Source organism: Hypanus sabinus, chromosome 7, assembly GCF_030144855.1.
Source record: "Hypanus sabinus isolate sHypSab1 chromosome 7, sHypSab1.hap1, whole genome shotgun sequence".
NCBI lineage: Eukaryota > Metazoa > Chordata > Chondrichthyes > Myliobatiformes > Dasyatidae > Hypanus > Hypanus sabinus.
Window position 1 is genome coordinate 171,225,478 of NC_082712.1, and position 26,160 is coordinate 171,251,637.

The 26,160-nt window shown below is 39.3% G+C and overlaps 1 protein-coding gene across 1 annotated transcript in view; it reads left to right on the forward strand.

Moving 5' to 3' along the window:
* The window catches only part of LOC132397397 (coiled-coil domain-containing protein 73-like), a 139,663-nt gene that overhangs the window by 21,128 nt on the left and 92,375 nt on the right, over positions 1-26,160 (forward strand). The window contains exons 3-4 of the mRNA XM_059976118.1: positions 9,725-9,891; positions 25,457-25,528. Of these exons, the coding sequence (XP_059832101.1) occupies positions 9,733-9,891; positions 25,457-25,528 (231 nt within the window). The 5' untranslated portion in view covers positions 9,725-9,732. The remainder of the gene's footprint in view (positions 1-9,724; positions 9,892-25,456; positions 25,529-26,160) is intronic.

Here is a 26,160-nt window from a genome sequence, read left to right on the forward strand (position 1 = left end):
TCAATATAGATATGACATTTTGGCAATTTATCCTATTATCTCCTTATGTGAGTGTGTATCAACTTTTGTTTGCTGACATTTCTGTGAAGCGCATATGCTATATTAAAACATTTATTAATGCATGTTATTGTTACCGTAAAACTTGTTTAGAAGTTGTCAGATTCACAATCAATGTGGACCCATAATAATTTGCAAATATGATGGATATTCACTTTCCTGTGTGAACGGGTCTTTGCTTTTTGCCAAGCTCAGCTCTCTAAACATAACAGCTGACCCTTGTAAAGATCAAAGTGTTGTTTTTGAATAAGGGAAACTCCCAACTAATTTTTTTTTTGTTTAGGTTCTGGTTATAAATGGGTGTCAGCATTCTGTTCTTGATGTAAATGGCAAGCAGTATTCAGATTGAAGTTAAAAACATTGCTTTGCAAACATCACTGTCCACAGAGCCACAGAGCTGCTGGCCCACATCACCTGTTTTATTGCTCAAGAGGTGCATTGTAAGACAATGGGTTATTTAATTGGACTTGTTATAAAATGGTCGATACTGGCTTAGTTGTTAGTTCAAGGAAGCTTGCAGAGCAGACGGATATTATTATTTAGCATATCAATAGTTGATCTATTAATAAGTTGGAAGATTTATGTGTTCATGGAGTCAGCCTTACAGCATTAATTATGGGTACCTGGGAACTCTGTCTCCAGAAGCTTTTAGACCATTTGTGTTAAGAAGTATCTGAAAAAGTATCTCCTGTATGAAATTATCCGAAAGACAGTATAAAATTAGAGAGCAGTTTGGGTTTTTAGGAATGGTCCAGACATATCAAGAAGCATGACAGAAATACGGGTGAACTAAAATCCATTGAGCAAGCATGAGGAAATCTGCATATGCTGGAAATTAAAACAACAACACACACAAAATGCTGTTGGAACACAGCAGGCCAGGCAGCATCTATAGGGAGAAGTGCTGTCGACGTTTCAGGCCGGGACCCTTCGTCGGGACTAACCAAAAGGAAAGATAGTAAGAGATTTGAAAGTAGTGGGGGGAGAGGGAAATGCGAAATGATAGGAGAAGACTGGAGGGGGTGGGATGAAGCTAAGAGCTGGAAAGGTGATTGGTGAAAGTGATATAGAGCTGAAGAAGGGAAAGGATCATGGGATGGGAGGCCTCAGGAGAAAGAAAGGGGGGGGGAGCCTCAGAGGGAGATGGAGAACAGGCAAACAACTAAATATGTCAGGGATGGGGTAAGAAGGGGAGGAGGGGCATTAACGGAAGTTAGAGAAGTCAATGTTCAATATTGGTGCGGAGGGAGCGGAGAGCAGAGCGTTTGGAAGGAGTGAGGTTGGAATTGGAACAGGGTGTGGTGAAGTAAAATCCATTGCTCTGTTTTGATTTCTGTGACAGACGACTGGTTTGTCTGTGGATCGTGGGAATGTCTTTTTACCTTACAGGAACTATACCTGTGTTTTGGAAATCCTTTGTGTGAGAAATGGTTTGTAATTTGGAGGTCTTTTATAAGCTACAAATCCTCTGTGAGTTTTAAATGTGTTTTAAGAAAGCTGTTTAAATTTGAACGTGTAACACTGAAATTATATGAACTGTGAGACTACATTGTTAGCTAAAGCTATATTTTCCTTGGTAGGGAGGGGGGACTCACTACATCTATCACCTTCCTCTTCCCCCCCCCCCCACACCTTTTTAATTCTGGCATCTTCCTCCTTCCCTTCCAATCCTGAAGAAGGTCTTGGTCTGAAATGTCAGCTGTTTATTAATTTCCGTAGATGCTGCTTGATCTGCTGAGTTCTTAGAGCACTTTGTGAGTGTTGCTCAGATAGTGGGTATTAGCAGCTGAACTTGCTATGGAGAATAAACAGAGAAGTGAACTAGTCTTTGAAGATTGGGTAGTTATGGTATAAATTCCCTTTAGTGAGAGTACTGTGGATATTTATATTGACAGGGCTTAAGGTCTTTATTTGAGTTTAGAACTTTGCGGTCAGCAAACCCAATACCATCACACAGATGAGTGAACAATGAATTTTCTCTTGGCCACAAATGATGAACAGTTTTTTAGCCTGTGTGTGTTTGTAGCTTGCTGTGAATTAAAGAAAAAATCTTTAGTAGAACTGTGGACACTAAACATTAATAATCAGGGCATCAGAGTAATGTCAAGTGGTGAACTACCTTTGAACAGGAAACAGAAGATTGTTCTTTTAAGAGGTTGTGCAAGGTAAACAAATTAGGGTATCTAGGCAGTTGTGTGTGCATTAGTGAAATAATATTTTTATTTAATTTAGTATATGAATTTATTGTATCTCTTTAATGACTTTTTAATTTCAGTGAGCTACACAAGAATAGTGAAATATGAGGACATAAGAACACATGTCATCCTTGCCATAGCTGCTAAAATCATTGTTCACTGCAGGCATTGTTTTGCTGTTATCACAATTACTAATTTGGAGTAAAGCAATGCATAACTTACAAATAAATGCAGTGCTTAGGTTTTCATTGGAGTTTAGGAGAATGAGATAAGATTTGATACATGCATACAAAATTATGAATGGTTTAGAAAGGGTATAGCAGATTTTTTTTCCATTGAGGACTGGAACTAGATGTCATAGGTGAAGGGTGAAATATTTAAGGGAACGTGAGGGAGAGCTTCCTTACTGAGAGGGTGCTGCGAGTGTGGAACAAGCTGCCAGCAAAAATGGTGGATGTGGGTTTGATTGCAACATTTAAGAGAGGTTTAGATATGTACATTGATGGGAGGGCTATGAAGGGCTACGGTGCCGGGTGATGGGATTAATATGGAAAGGTGTTTACTGATCAACCTGGATGAGTTGGACGGAGTGGCTCATTTCTACAACTCTGTCTCATTAATTAACTGGCAATTCAGCTCTGGCCTTTTTAGTTCCTTTGCTGTTAGATTTATAAACCTAACACATGTGGGTGTGGAATGGTAGCAGGATGATGAGATCTGCCAGATGAATACCTTTTAAATAGTCCATTGAAAATTTCTATAATAGTAATTTTACAGCAATTGACAATACTTTACATTTGTGCTCTTTAGTTGCGTAAATGCTGTAGGTACTTGTGTTTTGTACCTCACAAAGGTGAAAATAACTTTTGTAATGTGATAACTTGATGTGAGCGGTGCATTGTTTTTCAAAAGTCAAGTAAGCTAATAGTGCCAATGTATTTCCTGCAGATTTTATAGGCTTGGTGACAAATGTAATAAGATGTTCCCGTTAACTGTACTGTTTATTTAACTGGTGCTTATATTCTTTGTGTGGTTGCTAATTAACTTTTTGAATCAGCTTGAATTTGGCCAACAGAAGCTGATTACATTGCCGACAATATGGAAAAAATCTACACGTTAGTAATCAGTTGCTGCACTTATCCATTTTGTTGGCAAATTACACTGAAACACAGAGCTACACAATAAAAATGCACATTTATCCAAAAAGAACAAATACAAGGATTATTAATTACCTTACTTATGGAAATCTGACATTATTAAATACTTATAGCAAGCATATGTTAGGCAATACAATATGGATTACTATAGAAAATATATGTTTCTGATTTATGTATATTTTGGCTTACAATTAAAGGAATGGAACCAATGTGTGTCTTGGGGGTTGCTTGTTTGTGGATATTGTGGCTGTGTTTAATTTCTTAACAATAAAACTATGGCCATTTTTTATTACAATAAAGTCTTTCTGCATAAAATGTCCACTTGCTGAACTGGTCATTGAAATCAACAAAAGGCATTCTTTGACCCAAGGAGTTTACATGTAGCCAGATTACTAAGTTACTACAGTGGCGTATTTATGAATGAATACTGTTAGAGTCATGCTGAAACATGTGGCCAAATGTTTGCAGAAGAGAAGCAGTAATTTATACAGGCATTTTTGAAATGCGTCTGACACCATAAATATTATTACATGCTATTTTTTTTACCTGGAGCTAGGAGGTTTACAAAATTTTGGGCTTTAAGTCAGCAGTTATATTTTAGCTATCCTCAGGTTGTGGTTACTTAAAACTATTAGGTTATTCAGTACTTTACAAAAGCAAGTCAGCTTAAGTATAGGTTCAATATACCATTGTGTTTATTGCAATGCTAGTACAGCTTGGGGTGTTCTGGAGTTAAGAATTCCGGTGTAAAGGTTTTACGTTCTCCCCGTGAACAGCATGGGTTTCCTCCAGGTGCTCCAGTTTCTCCCCCACAGTTCAAATATGTACCGTTAGTAGGTTAATAGGTCATTGTAAATTGTCCTGTAATTAAGCTAGGGTTAAATAGGTAAGTTGCTAAGTGATGAGGCTTGTTGGGTTGGAGGGCATGTTTGGCAGAGTATCTCTGAGTAAATAAGTAAATATTTTGGAATATTAGACTATAGAATTATTTACTAAATATCATGCTTCTGTTATAAAAGTATATCTATTAAAAGAAAAAGATAGCTATTTGATTGGCTATCTTGTTAACAATACCTTGGTGTACATAGAATCATGTGGGATATACAATTTGGTACATAAAGAAACCATTGAACCTAATTGTACATTTCAAAGATTATGCTGACTCAAATTTCTCCTCTTTCTAAATGTTGTGCATTGCTCCTCTCTTTCCCTCTTTCTTACATGATGTTCAGCCCCCCACCCCTTAAATATACCTAAGACAATTGTGGCATAATGCCCCACATTTAACTAGTGCAGGTGAAGAACCTTACTCTCAGTTTTCTGTTGGATTTCCAGGTGACCATGTTGTATTGGTTACATCTAGTTATATTCTTCCTCACATGGAAAACTTTTTTTTCTGCTCCATTCCATCAAAACCCTTCACAATAATCAGAATGCCAAAATCCTCTGCTAATTTCCTAGCTTGTACATGTAGAGTAATTGTTACTAATAAAACATGATCCTAAAGAATCCTGAATCCTCTCAAATTTTAAAATTATATATTTTGTAAGACTTCACAATAGAATTTTCACTGGTGATACTGTATCGCATTCAAAGATGATGGACAATAACAATGAATAGGACCAAAAGTAAATTTTGATCTTGTCCTCCAACAATAAGAAACATGCATATTCAATACATCTCATTGCTAATTTTTGTTTTTGGGCATACTTAAATTACTAATTCAAAGTTAAAAGCCATACTAATCTTGTGAAGGTGAGTAAGTGCAGCCAATAGTGTCTGTCAAAGACTCGAAACAATTAATTTAAACATGTTGGCAGCAGGACACTTTGAAAGTAATAAGATTGGGGAGAGTCAACATGAATTAATGAAAGGAATTTATCGTTTGACAGATCTGTTTATAGTTCAAATCACATTTTAGCAAATAGTGAAAAGAAATGCATTAAGAAATTTCAAAAAGCAAATGCTCAGCAGGTCAGCTGGAATCTGTGGAAAGAGAGAAAGAAAGTTTATTTTTGGGTTGGAGACCCTTCATGAGAATGGATGATCTTTGACCCAAAACATTCACCATGGTTCTCTTCACAGACTCTGCTTGACTGGCTCAGTGTTTCTATCGTTTTATTTATTGAAGTAGACTACCTGCATACCTTTAGAATGTGGAGGGAAACTGCACCACCCACAGGAAACCCACACAATCATGTGGAGAGCATACAACGGAAAGTTGCATCCCGAATTTTCAAGTTAAAACATTTTCAAGTCGGAAGCTGTGTATAATAAAATAGGACTCTCTGATTTTTTGGTGGGTACAATATGGGCAGACTGATTCTGGAAGGTCATATATAATGAAGGGTTACACTGACAAGGAATCATGGTAGGATTCTTGAACAGTTGTTTCCTTCTAACACACCCTGAGCAGCAGGTTGTGTACTGCATTGAAGTCTACAATGAGAACATCAATTGAGAATGTGAAGAGGGTAAGGGGTACATGTAGAGGGGGTGGGCGAGGGGTAAGTGTAGCAAAATATGTAGACAGGACAAGAGAGAGGTACATCATTGGGGAAGTAAGGAGAGCTAGCTAAAATAAGGTGCCAGGCCAGCCGTGGAGACCAGAAGGAAAAGGGAACCTGCGACCACAAGACAATGTGCTTGGGAAAGTATTTTGTGGATACCTATTTCAAGTGTTTTGAAGTGCGACAGTATTAATTCTAAGTATTACGCTTTAACCTTTGCTAATTCTGAGTATTTCGCATGCTTAGCAATGCAATAGCCAATCAATTGATGAATTTGAATCGGTAACCATATTTGCGAATGTAGTACCCTGCTTTTGGGTATAAGTATGACCTTTGTAAACCGACAAATTGGGAGTTGGCTACCTTACACCCGAAGTGTGTGAGGCTGCGAACTCCTCTCTGAATAAAAACCGTTTCAGAGGTAATTTTGAGTCTCTGGTGTTTTTCCTCAACTGAGCAGGTAACAGTTACAGGTTGACACAATGACTTGATGGTTCGTTGTATTTGACTTTTCTTGCTATGTGATTGAATTGCTAGGCTCTTTCTAATTTGCCTTTTAAATTCAATCTGTCTCTTCCAAAAACAATGGAGTAAATAGTTTAAAATGGGTTATGAGTGTGGCAAATAGTCCCTTGCTGTTCTAATTGCAAATAGTCTTGCCTTTAATAGTTGGAGAGACATAGCAGTTTGTTCTCCAAACTGGCTGCCATTTGGTAATGGAGATGGCAAATATATTGTGAGTGGATAGTTTTAATTCCAGTTACTATCCTGTTTTATGAGAAAAATATTTCGAGAAGTAGTTATCAAACTGAAAATTTTTATGTTGATAACTGTGCTGCATTCTATTATGTGGAACTAAGCCATGTGTTCCAGAGTGATGATACAGGAAATAAAAATGTGAAGTTTATTGACAAGATTGGGTCAACCAGTCCATGAAGTGTGCCCCATAATAAAGGAGCATGAAGACTAAACATTTCTCCTTTTCCAGTCAGTCATATAATTATGTAAAGTTAAAGAGTCATAGAACACTATAGCACAGAAACAGGCCCTTAGGCCAATCTGGTATGGGGTAACCATTAATCTGCTTAGTCCCCATCAACTGCATCCTAACCATACCTCTCCATAACGCTCTCATCCATGAACCTATCCAACTTTCTTAAATGTTGAAAGGGAGTCCGCATCTACCACTTCCAATGGCAACTCATTCCACACTCTCACCATCCTCCCATCCTCTGAGTGAAGTTCTCCCTCGTGTTCTCCTTAAACATTTTACCTTTCACCCTTAATCCATGACCTGTAGTTGTAGTCTCACCCAACCTCAATGGAAAAGACTGCTTAATTTTACCATGTCTGTACCCCTTATAATTTATTTTATCTCTATCAAGTGTTCCCTCAATCTTCTGTGTTTTAGGGAATAAAGTCCTAACCTATTCAACCTTATCCTATTACTTAGGTCCTCAAATACTAGCAACATTCTTTTAAATGCTCTATTTCAAGCTTATTGAAAACTTTACTGTAGGTAGGTGACCAAAACTGCACATAATATTCTTCAGCATCTTATAGAATTTCAGCATAACATCCCAACTCCTGTACTGATTACATTGATATATGAAGACCAAAGTGCCAAAAGCTTTCTTTATGACCCTATCAACCTGTGACACCCCTTTTAAAAAATTATGGATCTGTATTCCAAGATCCCTTTGTTTTATTGCACTCCTCAGAGCCCTACCACTCACTGTGTAAGACCTACCCCTAGCTGGTCCTCCCAAAGTGCAACACCTCACACTTACCTGCATTTAATTCCATCTTCCATTTATCAGTCCATTTTTCCACTGGTCCAGAGAGTCTTCCTCACTCTCCACTACACCCCCAATCTTGGTGACACCTGCAAATTTGCTGATCCAATTTACCACATTATCATCCAGATTGTTGTTACAGATGACGAACAACAGTGGATCCAGCACTGAGGTACACCACTAATCACAGGACTCCAGTCAGAGAGGCAACAAACTACAACCACTCTCTGGCTTCTGCGAAGCTAATGTCTAATCCAATTCACTATCTTATCTTGAATGCCAAGCAACTGAACTTTCTTGACCAACCTCCCATGCAGGACCTCATCAAAGGCCTTGGTAAAGTCCGTGTAGACAACATCCACCACTTTACCTTCATCAATTTTCCTGGTAACTGCCACAAAAAAAATTCTGTAAGATCGGTTAGACACAAGTTAGAATACCTTCTTAGAATAACTTTCCCACTCCTGATAACAGGCTCACCAGCTTAAAATTTCCTGGCTCATTCTTAGAGCCTTTCTTAAGCAATGGAACAGTGGTCACTAACATCCAGTCTTCTCGCACTCACCAGTGGTTAGGGATGTTTTAAATATCTTTACTAGGGCCCCTGCATTTCTCCGCAGGGTCTGAGGCAGGGGTAGGCAACGTATGGCCCATGGGGTTTTCTAGCATGTGTTATTCATTAATTTGATGCAAAATATAACTAGATGTTTTTAACTGGATAATTCCCATTTTTCAAGTTTTTTTATGGCATTAATCTGGCCCACCGTCTGCTCATTAATATGCGATCTGGCCCATAGAGGCATAAAGGTTACCGACCCCTGAGGGAACACCTTGTCAGGCCCTGGGGATTTATCCACCCTAATTTGCCTCAAAACAGCAGACACTTCATCCGTTGTAATCTGTATGGGGTCCGTGACCTTGTTGCTGTTTTGTCTCGCTTGTCTCCCACGTAAATGCAGATGCAAGTAATTTATTTAAGATCTCCCCCATCTCTTGACTCCACACATTCTGATCTTCCAGTGGACCGATTTTGCCCCTTGCTGCTCTTTTGCTCTTGGTATATCTGTAGAAGCCGTTAGTATTCTCCCTCACCTTGTTTTCTAGAGCAACCTCATGTCTTGAATGAAACAGAAGGCAGCAAGCACTGGGAATGGGGAAAAAAACTTGGAAAAGTCTTTTCCAGTTCTCTCAGGTGATCTGGCCCACAGGATCACATGAAGCATTTGCTATTTGTAATATTTTTGTTGTTGTTCCTTTTGGCATACCAGGCAGCATTTTTGTTGTTTCCATAGCATTTGGCTTTTTTAAAATGAGGCCAAGTTAATAGCTCGATGCTCAACTCAGCACAGATGGAAAACATGCAAGGAACTGGCCAGATTTGAATTTGAGACCGTTCACCCTGAAGTCTGGTGCCAATGCCACTACACCACTGGCTGGCTATTTGTAATATTACTCAAAGTTGATTCATTGAAATTTTGCCCAAGTTAAGAGCTGGCTTGTTGCCCTCAGAGACACTGATAGTCAGTAACCATCATAATTACTTAGCCTTGAAACTGTATTTATAATACCATAAGACATAGGAACAGAATTAGGCCATTCACCCTATCAAATCTGCTTCACCATTCCATCATAATTGATTTATTACCCCTCAACCCCATTCTCCTGCCCTCTCCCCATAACCTTTGATGCCCTTACTAATCAAGAACCTACCTACCTCCGCTTTAAGCATACCCAATGACTTGCCCTTCACAGACACCTGTGGCAACGAATTCCAGATTCACCACCCTCTGACTAAAGAACTTCCTCCTCATCTCTGTTCTAAAGGGTTTATTTTGTTATTTAGGAGCTGCAGCTTTAAACCATTGGTAATTTATTACACCTCAGCAGATTTGTTCCCTCTGGAAATTATGCTTTGTTGCTGAAGTGGGTTACACATTTTGGTACCAGAATATTACTTCAAATTATCTTGTAATTTTATTTGAGAGAAATCATTTCGATTTGCTTTCTAGTTGCATAGATGGACAACAAAATGACAGGAAACTTAGAAAGATCAAACACTGGATTGAACATTACATATAACCTTCAGAGCCCTGCTGCAGCCCTACTTTGCTCGGTTGATCAGCTTGAATTTAAAACAAGCCTTTTGGAGGTGGTTGAGGAGCTTCGTATTTGTCGTGTGAGTATGACATCTTTAAATTTAGTGAACAGTAATATGAATATTCACATTTTCAACTTTGGTAGCATACTCTTAATATTTAGAAATTGGAAGTTCATGAACTTACATATTTAAATACAATCCAGAGTAACCTGAATTTACATATATGCAAAGTTATCTGTGTATGTTTTGAGGTGTTAAAAGTAGAATTAATAATCTTGCACCAATTTTTTTTAGCATTGCATTCTTTATAAACATCTTTTCATATTTTTTGCTCTTTGCTTCTTGGTTTAATGGCAGCTATGGTACAGTGGTGGCTAATTGCACAAAACTGTGTTCCAGATATTTGAGTATAAAAGCCAGTCACTCCAGACAATATAAAGAATATTGCCCTTCAGATAGTTTAAACTGAGATCCTTCTAAACTGTTGGTAGATGTAAGATCTTTTGGAACAGTTTGATGAAGTGCTAGAAGACATTCTCTGGCCCTCTGTCCAAGCTATTCCTCTCCAAATCACTAAAGCTAATCATTTAATCATATTGTGAGATATTGTTGTGTGGAAGCTAACAGAGGCACTTTTATTTTTACCACAACCACTATACTTCAAAAATACTTCATTGTCTGTTAAAAATCTTCTGGAATATCCTGGGGTGAAAACGCTTGCTATAAAAATGCATTTATTTTCCTACCCGAGGTAGAAAGTTCAAGCCCACTCTATTAGTTCAGTAAAAGTTATATCAAAGGATACCATCCTCATGTGGGAAAATGAGATTAGTGCAGATGGACAGAATGATTGACATGGACGTGGTGGGTCAAGGGTCTTATTTCTGTGCTATATAACTCTATGATTCTATGGTAACACTACTTCTAATGCAATGCCATTAATGGTTTATCTTTATGGAGCTACTGTTTTCTTTGAAGTGGAGTAGGGAATTTTCTTAATATCCCATAGAATATTCGTATTCTAACCTACACTGCTTTGAAGATCGTAATATGGCTAAATTCCCAGTGTCTTTTTTACTAATGAAATGATGGTAAACACACTTTCAAAATAATTCTTTGTCACTAGAAGTTGGAGTGTGGCTGACTTGGGTTGGATCATATTTATTACCTGTTTGTAAATGACATAGATAGAGAGATACTTAATTGATCCCAAAGGAAACTACAGTGTCACAGTAGCATTACAAGTGCACAGATAAAAATATTAGAAGGAAATTAGAAAGAATAAAAAAGTTACAACGAACAGTCTTACAGGAGAGGATCATCACTTCCCCGGCTATAGGTTGACTCATTATATTACCAAGGGTAAAAATGATCTCAAATAACACTCTTTGGAGCAGCGCAGTTTTCTTAGTCTGTTACTAAAAGTGCTCCTTTGTTCAGCCAAGGCGGCATGCAGAGGGTGTGAAATAATGTGCCAATAATTGGTGCTTTTCCTTGATCTTTCCTAGTCTTGGTGATGGTACTGTGCATTGATGTTTAAGTGTTTTGGCATAAGATGAGCCATGAATCGGTAGTAATAGGGAGATCATGCATGTCATAGGTCCTTACTGGTATTCTTGTGGTAATTGTTCAAATCAGTCTTTATTTTTGCAGTGCATGGACAAAGGAATCAAAATTTATTTACTATTATAATCATTTATCTTAATGATGAAGTTGTGGACTGTAATAAAGAATATAATTTCAGCATCACACTTACACCCTGTCTGTTAATTATAAAAACACAACAAATAGCAGCCACATTTTAAGAACATTATGCCCATTTTATTCCATATCTATCCTTTAACCTCTAACTTTAACTTTTATATAATTCTTTATTCTTTGTAATTGTTGAATGTTATTGTTATTTTTATTGTTGCGGCTGACCGCTGCCACAGCAGATTCCTAATACATGTAAATGTATATGGCAAATGAAGTTGATTCTTGAGAATGTGTTGTTATTTTGGGAATCACAGTGGTACTACAGAAAGTGAAGTTCTCTCACAGCTCCAGTGACCCAAATTTGCTTCTGACCCCTGGTGCTCCGTGAGTGGAGAGTGGAGTCTACATATTCTTCCAGTCACTGAATGGTTTTTCTTTGGTCACACTGTTTACCACCTACCTTCCAAAGATATCCAAATAAAACATGCTAGGGTTTTCTCTTTGGAGCAAAGGCTGATGAGCAATGATTTGATAGAGATATGTAAGCTAAGAGGCATTGATAGAGTGGACAGCCAGCGCCATTTTTCCTGGGGTGGAAGTGGCTAATGTGAAAGGGCATAATTTTAAAGTGATTGGAGGAAAATATATGGGTGGGAAGGAGAGGATGTCAGGTGGTTTTTTTTTTACAGAGTGGTGGGTGTGTGAAATAAGCTGCCAGGGGTGATAGTAGAGACCGATGCATCAGAGAGAGTTAAGAGACTCCAAATCAAATTAATAAGTTAATTAAAGAGCACATGGGTGAAAGTAAAATAGAAGTCTATGTGGGAGGGAAGTGGGACAAAAGCTCAGCACAGCATCATGGGCTGAAAGGCCTATACTGTACTGTTAATTGGCTAATTGGTGGCTGTAAATTGATGTAATACGCATAGGTGTTAGACAACCAATTAATGGGCGTGTTTGAGAAAATGAATTACAGGGAATTATGCAAGTGATTGGGATTCCTCTGAGAGCTTGCCTAGATTAGATTGGCTGAATTTTTTTTTCTGGAGGATTAAAATTCACTGGGATATTACTGGGACCAGAGGGCTAGAGTAACAAGGAGAGACAGGGGCTTTTGTCCCTAGATTGTAGGAGGCAAAGGGTTGTCATTATAGTGGCATATAAAATCATGAGGGCCATAGACAGGGTGCATGGTCACAGTCTGTTTTCCTGAGTAGAGGAATCTAACAGCAGAAGTCATAGCTTTCAGGTGAGAGGGCAAAGATTTAAAGGGGAGACTCCTTTCCATAGAGGGTTGTGAGCATGTGGAAAATGCTGCCAGATGGTGGGACCTATTACATTTAAAAGGCATTTGCAGAAGTTCATGGATAGGAGAGGTTTAGAGGGCCAAATGCAGGCAAATGTGACTAGCTTGGTGGACACCATGGTTAACATGGATGAGTTTGGCTAAAGAAACTATTTTTGTACAGTATTGTGCTATGAATGTATGTAAATCTATGTTGATATGCCATGGGAGTGGAATGTTGGAGGCACTTAGCAGAAAAGGAGCAGATGTGGAAAGGGAAACAGCTTTAATGATCAGATGAAGAAATGTTGGCCCAAAATGTTAACTTCGTTTCTCTCCCCACAGATGTTGCTGAGTAAATCCAGAACTTTCTGTTTTGATTTCAGATTTGCAGCATTTGCAGTTTTGTTTCATCTTGCAATTGCAGTTATACTATACTTAGTTCATGGTGAGACTCTTGATTGTTAATTCAGTTTGATATCAGTGACAAATTGGAAGACTATTACATAAACACCTGCCTTTCTATTATCTTAGTCATATGACACTTGTTAAAGATTTTTCTGTTCCAACCTCCTTGTATTTTTGTCACATACAGTCACTGGCCACTTTATTAGGTACAGGAGTGGAACCCAATGTTGTCTTCTGCTGTTGTATCCCATCCACTTAAAGGTCCAATGTGTTGTGTGTTATGGACACCGTTGTTGGTGTTGCTGATGTTGTTCTTCCTTTCTGCACCTTGTGACGCATCAAGTGGCAACCTTACCATTTCTTCAGCATTTTTGTATAACTTGTGAGGGCATGTTGCTAGCTTGACGCTCACTCAGCACAGATGGAAAGCGTGTAAGGAGCTGGCTGGATTTGAACATGGGACCACTTGCCTTAAAGTCCAGTGAGGATGCCAGTATACTTCTGGCCGGCTACCATTTCGGTAACGTATGGCTATTTGAGTTACCATCACATTAAGGTCATCCTGAACGCTAAAAAAAGGGTGTTTAGAGGTGGAAATAGGGAGGAGCTGAGGACATTACAGAGGGACCTGAAAGCCAAGATCAGGGAGGCTAAAGACAGGTATAGGAGGAAGCTTGAGTGGAAACTCCAGCAGAACAACATGAGAGAGGTCTGGAGTGGGATGAGGACCCGTCACTGAGTTCTGGCAAACTAGCAACAGAGGAGCTGAAGGCAGTGTGGACAGGGCTAACGAACTTAACCTGTTCTTCAACAGATTTGACACTGTGGCCCCTGCCCATTCCCCACATGATTCATCTGTTGTCGGCCCCCAACCAACACATACTCCACTCTCCCCTCCTACCCCTCCTCACAGACCCCACCCTGCTCGCATGACTACACCCCTCCCCCACCTGAAACCACCACGGTGGGCTTCACAGCTGAACAGTTGAGAAGACAGCTGAAACGTCTCCACCCAAGCAAGGCTGCAGGCCCGGATGGTGTCAGCCCCAGGGTGCTCAAAGCCTGTGCCCCCCCCCCCCCCAGCGATGTGGAGTACTTCACCATGTCTTCAACCTGAGCCTGAGTCTCCAGAGGGTTCCTGTGCTGTGGAAGACGTCCTGCCTTGTCCCTGTAACAAAGACGCTGCGCCCCAGTGGCTCCAATGACTACAGACTGGTGGCATTGACCTCCCACATCATGAAGACCCTGGAGAGACTTGTTCTAGAGCAGCTTCAGCCTTTGGTTAGGCCACACTTAGACACCCTCCAGTTCACCTACCGGCCCCAACTAGGAGTTGAGGAGGCCATCATCTACCTGCTGAACCGTGCCTACGCCCACCTGGACAAGCTGGCGAGCACTGTGGGGGTCATGTTTTTTGACTTCTCCAGTGCGTTCAACACCATTCGCCTTGCTCTGCTGAGTGAGAAGCGAACAGTGATGCAGCAGGTGGATGCTTCCCTGGTGTCATGGATTATTGATTACCTGACTGGCAGACCACAGTACGTGCGCTTGCAGCACAGTGTCAGACAGAGTGGTCAGCAGCACTGGGGCTCCACAGGGGACTGTCCTGTCTCCCTTTCTCTTCACCATCTACACCTCAGACTTCAACTACTGCACAGAGTCTTGCCATCTTCAGAAGTTTTCTGATGACTCTGCCATAGTTGGATGCATCAGCAAGGGAGATGAGGCGGAGTACAGGGCTACGGTGGGAAACTTTATCACATGGTGTGAGCAGAATCATCTGCAGCTTAATGTGAAAAAGACTAAGGAGCTGGTGGTGGACCTGAGGAGAGCTAAGGCACTGGTGACCCCTGTTTCCAGCCAAGGGGTCAGTGTGGACATGGTGGAAGATTACAAATACCTGGGGATACAAATTGACAATAAACTGGACTGGTCAAAGAACACTGAGGCTGTACTCTACTTCTTGAGGAGACTGAGGTCCTTTAACATCTGCCGGATGATGCTGAGGATGTTCTATGAATCTGTGGTGGCCAGTGCTATCACGTTTGCTGTTGTGTGCTGGGGCAGCAGTCCGAGGGTAGCAGACACCAACAGAATCAACAAACTAATTCGTAAGGCCAGTGATGTTGTGGGGGTGGAACTGGACTCTCTGACGGTGGTGTCTGAAAAGAGGATGCTGTCCAAGTTGCATGCCATCTTGGACAATGTCTCCTATCCACTCCATAATGTACTGGTTAGGCACAGGAGTACATTCAGCCAGAGACTCATTCCACCGAGATGCAACACTGAGCGTCATAGGAAGTCATTCCTGCCTATGGCCATCAAACTTTACAACTCCTCCCTCGAAGTGTCAGACACCCTGAGCCAATAGGCTGGTCTTGGACTAATATCCACTTGGTATTATTTACTTAATATTATTTAATTATATATGGTTTTACATTGCTATATTTCTACACTATTCTTGGTGCGACTGTAATGAAACCCAGTTTCCCTCGGGATCAATAAAGTATGTCTGTCTATATCACCTTTTACCGTTATCTTGAATCAGTCTGACTTTACTCCTCTGACCTCTCTCATTAACAAGGCGTTTTGGCCCCACGGTACTGCCACTCATGGGATGTTTTTTGCTTTTTTGCACCATTCCCTGTAAACTCTAGAGACGGTTGTGCATAAAAATCCTAGTTCAGCAGTTTCTGAGATAATCAAACCTTCCTGTCTGGCACTAATAATCATTCCACAGTCAAAGTGATCACGTTTCTTCTCCATTCTGATGTTTGGTCTGAATGACAACTGAGCCTCCTGACCACGTCTGCTTGATTTTTTGCATTGAATTGTTGCCATATGATTGGCTGATTATATGTTTGCATTAACGAGCAGATATACAGGTGTAGCTAATAAAGTGGCCACTGAGTGTAGAGTCATAGTTTAATATGGCATAGAAACAGGCCTTTGGCCCAATTAGTCCATGTCAACTGAAGCATCCTCCTTGCAAGTTCCAGTTGCCTTTTGTAATTATACCCCCCCACCCCCCGACTACTTCCTCTGGCAAACTCATTCCAGGTACTTGCTACTCTCTGTAAAGAAGTTACCTCTCATGTTTTTTCCCTCTTATTTTCTATCTGTTTTTCTATATTTAATAGCAATTTTAATTTTTTTTCTTCAAAGGTTGATTATGCTGGCAAAATTATGTTTGTTCATTAAGGATGTTCCCCTTTGAAGTAAAATCTAGAATTGGAGGCACCCATTTAAGACAAGTTGTGAGAAATTTCTTCTTTTAGGGGTAGTAAATCTTTGGAATTCCTTACCAGAACTGTGGAGGCTATATTCAAGACAGGGATAGACTGAAACTTATATCATAGGAGTACCGAGAATTATGAGGAATGGTCAGAGAAGTTGAGCTAAAGCCAAGATCAGATCAGCCATGATCATATAGAAAGATAGCAGACTCAAGGGCCATATTTATCATATTCTTCGCACTCATTCCTAATTACTGCTGAAAGTGGTAGCTAGCTATTTCTGTGAAAGTTACAAACTCAGCCAGCTCTAACATGGGTGCTAGCCTCCTAAGCGTTGAGGACATCTTCAAAAGACGATGCCTCAAAAAGGAAACGGTTGTCATTAAGGTCCTTCTCCCCCTCCCATCACCCAGGGCATGCCCTCTTCTCATTGCTACCATCAAGGAGCAGGTACAGGAACTTGAAGGTGCACTCAATATTTTAGGATCAGCTTCTTCCCCTCTGCCATCAGATTTCTAAATGGACAATGAACCATTACACTACCTCAATATTTCTGTTTGCTCTCTTTTTACACTAAGTTAGTTTATTTAAAAATATATATTTCTTATTGTAGTTTATAGTTTTATTTATTATGTTTTGCAATCTACTGCTGCTGCCAAACATCAAATTTCATGACATAAGCATAGGAGATTCTTTAGATGCTGGAAATCGAAAGCAACACACACAAAATGTTGGAGAAACTGAGCTAATCAGGCAGCGTCTATAAAAATGAATAAACAGTTGATGTTTCAGGCCAAGGCCATACAGTAAGACTGGAAGGGAAGGGGGAAGCAGCCAGAGTAAGAAGGTAGGGGGAGCGGAAGGAATACAAGTTAGAAGGTGATAGGTGAAGCCAGATGGGTGAGGGAGGGGGTTGAAATAAGAAGTTAGGAGGTGATAGTTAGAAAAGGTAAAAGGCTGGAGAGGAAGGAATCTAATAGTAGAGGAGAGTGGACCATGGGAGAAAAGTAGGAGGGAGTGCACCACGGGGGGCTGATAGGCAGGTGAAAAAAGGTCAGAGGGTAACCAGAGTGGAGAATTGAAGTGGGGGGCGGGGGAGAGGAGGAAAAATTACCGAAAGTTGGAGAAATCAATGTTTATGCCATAAGGTTGGGGGCTACCTAGACTATTTTGATTTCAGTCTACATTCCCATCCCGACATGTTGCCATGGACCCATATGTCAGTATGGGAATATAGATTGAAATTAAAATAGTTAGTATGCCAGCAATATTAAAACTGATTCTGAAAGTGACATCTGATGGAGAGTTCCAGTATTTTGATCCAGAAATGATCAAGCAATGGGAAGTACATCCATGTCAGAACACTTGGTAATATTGAAGGAAGATGCCACTGATGGAGTTTCCTCAGGTTGTTGGATGTAATTCAAATGTTGATTTGTGTTACTGGAAATGTTGGTTAGTTTTACTGGAAATGAAGCTACAATAACAGCTTCAATTCCAGGCATGTAGAGAATCTGGCACTGGTGATGATAAGCATTACTTCATTGGACATAGGTTTTACATAGCATTTGATTTGCTTGCCACCCCATGCATGGAAAGTAGGTCTAATAGAAACCAGGGGTATGGAAAGGTTCATTACAAGAACAGTTTTAAACAGATGAACATTGCAAAGTCATTTAGTGAGCAACATCATTTGATTTGAAAAGATATAGATACAGGTCAAGATGTTTGGGTTAAGGGCACTTCCCTAAGGTACTACTTTAGTGAATGCAGTGGGCTGCAAAGTTTGTTTCCCTGAGTCATGTTTATTTACGATTATATTTGGGAAATAATTCTGGCCACTGTAAAGATTCTGTGCGAATCCTGAATGATTTCAGTTGTTGAATGCCATCTTGAAGTATAGGTTTCTGCCCTCTATAGGAGTAGGTATCAGTTGATGTCATCAGATAGTAGAGTTTTCATAGTACTTGACTAAAAAATATTCAGAAAACTTGGCAATCCTCGGAACTCCTGTGATTATAAATCTCCTGTTCATAGTCACAGGGCTGATGCACTGTTCCAGAACGGCAGGATTATCAATTTATTCAATCATCATCTGGCTGCTATAAAGTCTAACTGCTTCCAAAAGATCTAAATTTGGTGTATGTTTTAATGAGGGAACTTTCCAGAAGTGCTCATCTGCTTCAAATGCAGGATAAAGATAAATGGCAGAAGAGTAAGATGGAAAATAAAGAAAATTTATGTTGTGTTATGGGATGTTTTGATCTTAGTTGCCTTGCCTGAGAAGGTGGTGAGCTATGTTTTTTCGACTGTAACTTCTGATGTGGAATTGGATATGTACTGGAATGGTGAAAAAAAAGGTGTGGTTCTGAAGGCAAAGTAGCATTGGCAGGGGCTAATCGGGTTTTCAAAGAGTCAGAGCAGGGAACAATGGTGAATTATTAAAATTGTAGAGTCATACAGCATGGAAACAGTCCTTTGGCCCAACTTAAGATGCTCATTTAAGCTAGTGCAATTTGACCATATTTAACCCATGTCTCTCCAATCCTTTCCTATCCATGTACTTGTTCAAATATCTGTAAATATTGTTATTGTACCTGCTTTAACCACCTCCTCTGGTATAGTTCAGACTAATATATTTGAACTAGTTCAGTCTAATATATCCCCCAATCTCTGTGTGGAAATACTTGCCCCTCAGATCTGAACGTTATATGAACTTGCCCCTCAGATGATATGAATGTTCCTGACTCGACCCTTGTATTTTTACGAGGTCGAGTGGCTAGTTCGACGCTCAACTCGGCACAGATGGAAAACATGCTTGGGGGTGGCCTGACTTGGATTCGAACTCGGGAATCTTTGCTCTGGAGTCCGGCGCTGATGCCATTACACCACCACAGAGGGCCTTTACTGCCACTCTCAGATTGGAAGAGCAACACCTCATATTCCGTAGGGTAGCCTCCAACTTGCTGGCATAAACATAAATTTCTCCAACTTCAGGTAATTTCTCCCCCTTCCCTGTTCTCTCTTTTCTTTCATTACCCATTCTCTCTACCTCTTCTCACCTAATCATCATCTTCCTCTGGTGTCCCTCCTCCTTTCTTTTGTTCCATGATCCACTGTCCTCTACTATCAGATTCCTCCTTCTATAGCCCTTTAGCTCTTCCACCTATCACCTCCCAGTCTCCCTTCCCTCACCACCTTATTCTGGCTTCTGTCTCTTTCCTTTCCAGTTCTGTTGAGGAGTCTTGACCTAAAGACGTATTCAGCCTGGGTAGCCTCTAACCTGGTAGCATGAACATCAATTTCTCAACCTTTCGGTCATGGCCCCCCACCCTTCACCATTCGCCATCCCCTTTTCCCTCTCTCACCTTATCTCCTTGCCTGCCCATCGCCTCCCTCTGATGCTTCTCCCCCTTCCTTTCAAGTCCTTCCCTCCTCTCCTATTAGATTCTCCCTTCTCCAGTTCTGTATCTCTTTCACCAATCTATTTTCCTGCTCTTTACTTCAGCCCCCCACCCCTGGTTTCACCCTATCACTTTGAGTTTCTCCCTCCCCTTCCCCCCACATTTTAAATCTACTCTTCGTCTTTTCTCCTCTAGTCCTTCAGAAGGGTCTTGGCCCAAAATGTTGACTGTACTCTTTTCCATAAATGCTGCATGGCCTGCTGAGTTCCTCCAGCATTTTGTGTGTGTTACATGGAAAGCAGTCCTAGCTTATACAGTCTCCACTTAAAGTTTAGCTCTTCAGTCCTGCCAACATTCTTGTGAATCTTTTCTGCACTCTCTCTAGCTGAATGATATTCTTCCTGTAGTGATTAAAGTTATGTACAATATTCCAGATACAGTTTTACCAATATCTTGTGCAGTTATAATATGTCAGACTAGTTCTTATGCTCAGTGTCCCATCCAGTGAAGGCAAACACAGCATATGCCTTATTCATCTGTGTTTACCTATGTCACCACTTTCTGAAATCTATGTACTTGCACCCCTAGGTTTTTATTCTGCAGCACTCTCCTGGCCACTGTGAGTTAAAGTACTATCAGTAAACTATTTTTTTCAGGATTCATTGGGCTCATAAAAGACTGGACATTAGTTCAAAGTTATAAACTTGATTAAAGTATCTTGTAATAGGTACAGTTGGCTCCTGGTCAGTAATAGCTCTAAATTACCTCTTGAGCAGACTGTGAATGACCTGTGTTGTGAAGGGAATTTGAAGATACTTTAATAAAACCTCACATTTATTCATTGTGCCTTTTTTTTGATGTAGGCATTACAGAGTCAGATTTCCTATACATTTTATTCCCCATGAATCATGGATACAAAGCTAATTTTCTACTCAAAAATATTTCTCCCTTGATTCACACACAAAATGCTGGAGATGCTGCCTGGCCTGCTAAGTTCCTCCAGTATTTTGTGTGTGTTGCTCAGATTTCCAGTATCTGCAGTTTTTCTCTTGTTTGTGACTTCTCCCTTGATTGCATGCTTTGTTTTTGAGAGGTTTGTTAATATATTCCCCAGAGTTAAATACAAGTTTTATAGGTTGTCAATGTGCGGTTTATTTACCATAGATCAACAGTTCTCTCTGGTACTGTTTCTTATGCACTACTGCTTTCAGCAGATAGGCTGAGCTGATTAATTCACCCATGTCTTGCCTGTTTAACCAGTGTAGGTTAATTCACAATGAGAAATAAGCTTTGACCTCAAAGTGCCAACAAGTGGTGACAGTACTTGAGTTATTTCATTTCTGTTCTTGATAAAAGCACATAGGTGTTGCAAAAGCAGTTTGGATTCTACAAATGATTTCATGTTTGACTTGACATAGGAAGAGTTCTTTGGATACCAAACTTAATGAATTACAGACTTTTTATACGTTTGTATTATCTGGCCTCCAGCTGGCACCTTGTGCACTAAAATCAGAATGTTGTGTGAAACCTTATTTTTGCTGAACAACATCAAGTAAGTTTTATTTGAACCTGAGTCGTTGACCCTAGAAAATAGAGTGGAAATTGTTCATCAGGAATTAGAGATCAGTTATATTATATGTAAAAGGGATCGACATAAATTAAGGTAGTTTTATAGGATTTTGTCAACTTTCTTTCCCATAAACTTTGGAAAAAGTATCATAAAGAGACGCTGTTATCAATATGATTTATTTTTTTTGTAAGATGATCATGTTTTTATAACTGATGTTGTGTTGCCAAGAAATCTTCTTAAGCTTACCCTTTGTTTCACCTTTTTCACTGGGGCATTTTGAGATATCCCAATCAGTGTATCAAAACAGAGGAGGCTGTGAAGTATGAAAACTATTTGGCTTAGAGTCATGAGAAAGGAAAAATTACAATTTTGTAGGAGGTAGATTATGAGCACACAGAAAAGAGTAAAGTAACCTAACAGCAGATTTTTTTTGTTGTGAAACTTTCTTGACCTAAGCCAGTTTGTCCCTAAGTATGTTCAGGGTCAAGAAGCAGAAGTCTCTCCAATCAAAACATTCTGCTTAGGAAATAAGTTTTTGCAACAAATAAAAATGTGTTGGCTGTTTGGGGGAGTTGCTGTGGCATGGTACACAATCTGTTGTCAGTGAGGTCTGCCATTGCGTGAAGCATCTAGATCCTTTCATGGGGTTAGACATTCATTAACTTTGTGCTTTCTGACTACTTGCATCCTCTTTCGTTCATTTTTGATCTCCCTAATAGTGAGGAATCTTCAGTACATGTGCATCATGACCAACATTCGATTTTGTATTTAAATAGAACATTTTGCACCTGTAGTATTGACCACAATAGTGTTCTCTTGAATAGGTGATCTGTGAGGCTGGTTCACTTTTCCAATAAATTTGCCCTGAATTAGGGTCAAGGTGGAATTTCTAGTGACAGCCCCTGCAGTTCAGCTCCTTTGTAAACATTGTAAGGATGCTACAAAGAGGTATTTTTTAACAGAAAATGATACCAAGCCAAAAATTGAGAAATTAGTTGAGGTGAAAAATGCGTGAGAGTGCAGGAGAGACACATATGTTTTGGGAGGGTGTTTCAGAGATTAGGGCTTAAATTGTTGAAGACATTATCATCAGACATGGAGTAAAGAAAGTGGAGTCATTCAAGAGACTAGACTGAAAAAGAAACAAAAGCATTCCTGAAGGGATAGCAGAGCAGAGGAGATATTTACAGAAATTGCCAAGGTTAAGACTTCAGAGAGATTCAAAGAAAGAATTTAAAAATCAAGGCATTGGTGGACTGGTAGCCAATAGCTAGCTTCCTTGTACTTCAACTGACTCCACCACTGCAGTTTAGTTTGTTGGATCAAGGAACTTATTCATTGGTTGAGGGGTGGAATGAACTTTAAAGGAGGCAGCTATGATTGGTGAAGTAATGGTGTCACAGATAGAACTCAAGCTGAGCTAAGGCTTAAATGGTAAGTGAGTAAGGGGTTGCTCCATTTTGTAATATAACCAGTAGTCAGCTTAAAACATTGTCAGCATGTAGCAGATCATTTGCTGAGAATTGTTGGTTTATCATTTCTTCTTCTGGCTCCCTTTTATCATTGATTTGTCCAAGATTAACGGCCTGTGGAGACTTAGAGCTATGATCTTATTTCAATACTGATTTGTTTTGACCATTATTGAAAAATTATAAACCATATACACATCCCCTCAATTTAATAATAATATATTTTCTCAAATGCCAAATATAAATCTGCTAATAAGTTGCAACATTTGAATATTCCATTAAAGTTGTCTGACAGAAGTTATTGTCACTGGTGTTCTTGCAAAATCCGTTACTTGCAGTGGAACCAGATAATTGAAAATCAATGAAAAAGGTAAAACAGATTTTGTCTATTCCAAGTTAAGCTGCAATGTTCCATTTCATTTGGTTGCACAATATACTTGATGTGCTCATAACTGCAAATGATGGACATAGAACATTACAACACAGTACAGGTTTCTCGGCCCACAATATTGTGCCCCCTTTTAACCTACTTCAGTATTCATCTAATACTTCCCTCTCACATAGTCCTCCATTTTTCTTTCATTCATGTGCTTATCCTAGTCTCTTAAATATCCCTAATGTATCTGTCTCATACACCACCCCTAGTAGTGTTCCACACACCCGTCATTCTCTGATGCATTAGAAACCCTGCTTTTGACATTCCCCCCTCCCACTTTATACTTACCTCCCAACATCTTAAAGTTATTTCCCCAATAATTTTCAGCTGATTATTTTCACGTTCAGCTGATCATTGCAAACTTTTGAAAGGTCACTCCTTTCCTTAACCATTTAACTTAACTCCTTAACCACTTCTTCCTGAAGAAGGGTCTTGGCCCAAAATATTTGACTGTTCATTAATTCCCATAGTTGTTGTCTGACCTGCTGAGTTCCCCTAGCATTTTGTATGTGATTTGAGAAAACTAGGTTGTAGCTGTATTTTGTACATTACCTTTAAACTGCTGTTCTTTAACTTGTGAAGTTATTTTTGGAACATAACTTTATATAACTTGGTGACATTCCATTATACTTTTAAGTGAATGGAAAGTTTGGGTCCAAAGCATTTCCTACACAGGGGATGCATTTGAAGTGTAGCTAGTGTTACTGCCAAGTGAAAATTGCAACTGTTCAATATATGGCTAGATTCTAGATAAAAACAGTCTGATTAATGTCGAGTTGTTCTGTGTTCAGCTGGTCTTGGTTGACGGGAAAGTTATTGATCACCCTCAGGGAAGATATCTCCCTTGCCCTTCAAATAGTTCCGTGGAGTCTCTTAACATCTACACAAATAAGCATGACACAACCTTATTCAGAAGATGACACCTGCAACAGAGCATCAGAATGTAATAATGATAATCTGGATTATAGGGCAAATTGTGGCAGCTGATAGCTTAGGGGTTCCTTAAGCGGATCATTGGCAATCAACATTTTTTCCCATAGATTTCCTGAAATTTCATTTATGAACAGTCAAATGCTTGTCAGTGAACTTGAAAAAGGAAGAGGGTCAAAATACATTTTTAGTTGGTCCTCAGCGTTATATCACAGATGGCTTGGATGGAAAAAGTAAGTGCATTTAAGTGAGTAATTTATTTTGTAATAATGTTAATTATTTGTTAATATTCTGATGTAGGTTTCATTAAATTTATTCTAAATATTTTTAAAAATGTGTTTTGCAGTTAAGGACTTGGGATGTGCTACCTGAGGTAGTATGCTTGTATCTTGCTCCACCTTGCAGGATATCTGCCTGATGTGTGGTTATTCAGTTTATCATACTGCTCTCATCCAGAGAAATTCAGAGTAAGCAGAGTGGGGTATGTGGGCAGTGGGCCAGGAGCAGGGCAGTCTGCTGTATAATGTTGAAGTCTTGCTCCGTAAAGAAGATTGGTTGGTTTGATGAAATTAATCATATTCACGAAGTTGAAACAGATTTATTTGGTGGGCAAGGTCATTTCAGATTTCGAATACTGTGCACACAATAGTTTACCTTTGTCGCTGTGGAAGTTTATTCTGCTGTTGTGGCGGTGAATAGATGAAGTTAAAGGTTGCTGTGGAGTTTTCATTGTAAAACTTCAGCAATGAAGCATGACCTTTCTTTGGTGCATATTTTTTATCCTCTACTTTGAAATACTTAAGTGCTTTATCTTGTGTGTAATTTCTGCTGTTATGGTAGCAGCATTCTCTAATGACATCTTATAAATAACACAGCACTAGGTATGTACTCCTACCTCTAAGTAAAAAAAAATCAGGAGGTGCATGAGGTAATTTGCTTTATTTTTCCACCTTGGGGTAGTGGAGGAGGAATAATTACAGTTTTGTATGATGTAGCTTTCAGTAAAAATTGTTTGCTTTATAGTATAAATGTTACCAACTTTATTTTTATCATCATAATAAAAAGCTATGTATCACATAAAATATAGTTACAGTCCGTTCAGTTTATTGAATTGTTTTGCCAAGTCATACAGCAAATTGGACTACTGCTGAGATAATTAAAGTTTGAATTTTACTAAGTTTTTATACTGATTTAGTGCATGTTTTAGGCTGCAGAAAGTCGGTATGAAGAACAAATCAGTAACCTTGTGGTGGAAAAACAAGAACTAGAGTGGCAAAAGGTATTGTATTGGTACACAGAAATCATAGTAAAGTGTTAGTAATCATACAAAATGCATACTTCTTGAGTAGATATATTTAATAAAGAGCCATGAATAGATTGTGATGATGATTTGGTTTTGGAGATTTCTCTTGTGAAATAAAAGAAATCAATGATGCTTATTTGTTTGTTCTTTTAACACAATTTCCTTTTGTTTGCTACCTCAACACGCATGTATGCACTATTATTTGATGGGAAGTTACAGCCCTTTCTACAACTGGCCACTTATTTTTGGTGTCATGCTACTCTGAATAAATAAAATAGAATTATGACGGGTTGTTGACAGGTTGTTTGTCTCTGGGTAATCCCAACAGCAGGCTCCTATTGTGACTTCTGGCAGTCTGATGTACAATTGTTTTATAGATTGATTAAAACAGTAGCACCTTACAAAATTGCTTTTTCATCTATTTATTTTAAACTATTTTTATATTAAACTCTCTAAGTTATAACTAACCAGATTAGACTGGGAGCATTTGGAAAACTGTTCTTGTGCAGCTTCCATAGCTAATGGTTGTTGATTTAAAAAAAACAGAACTGTCTGTCATTTTAAAGCATTTGATCCCTGTGTAGTGAACAAAATTAGTTATGAACTTG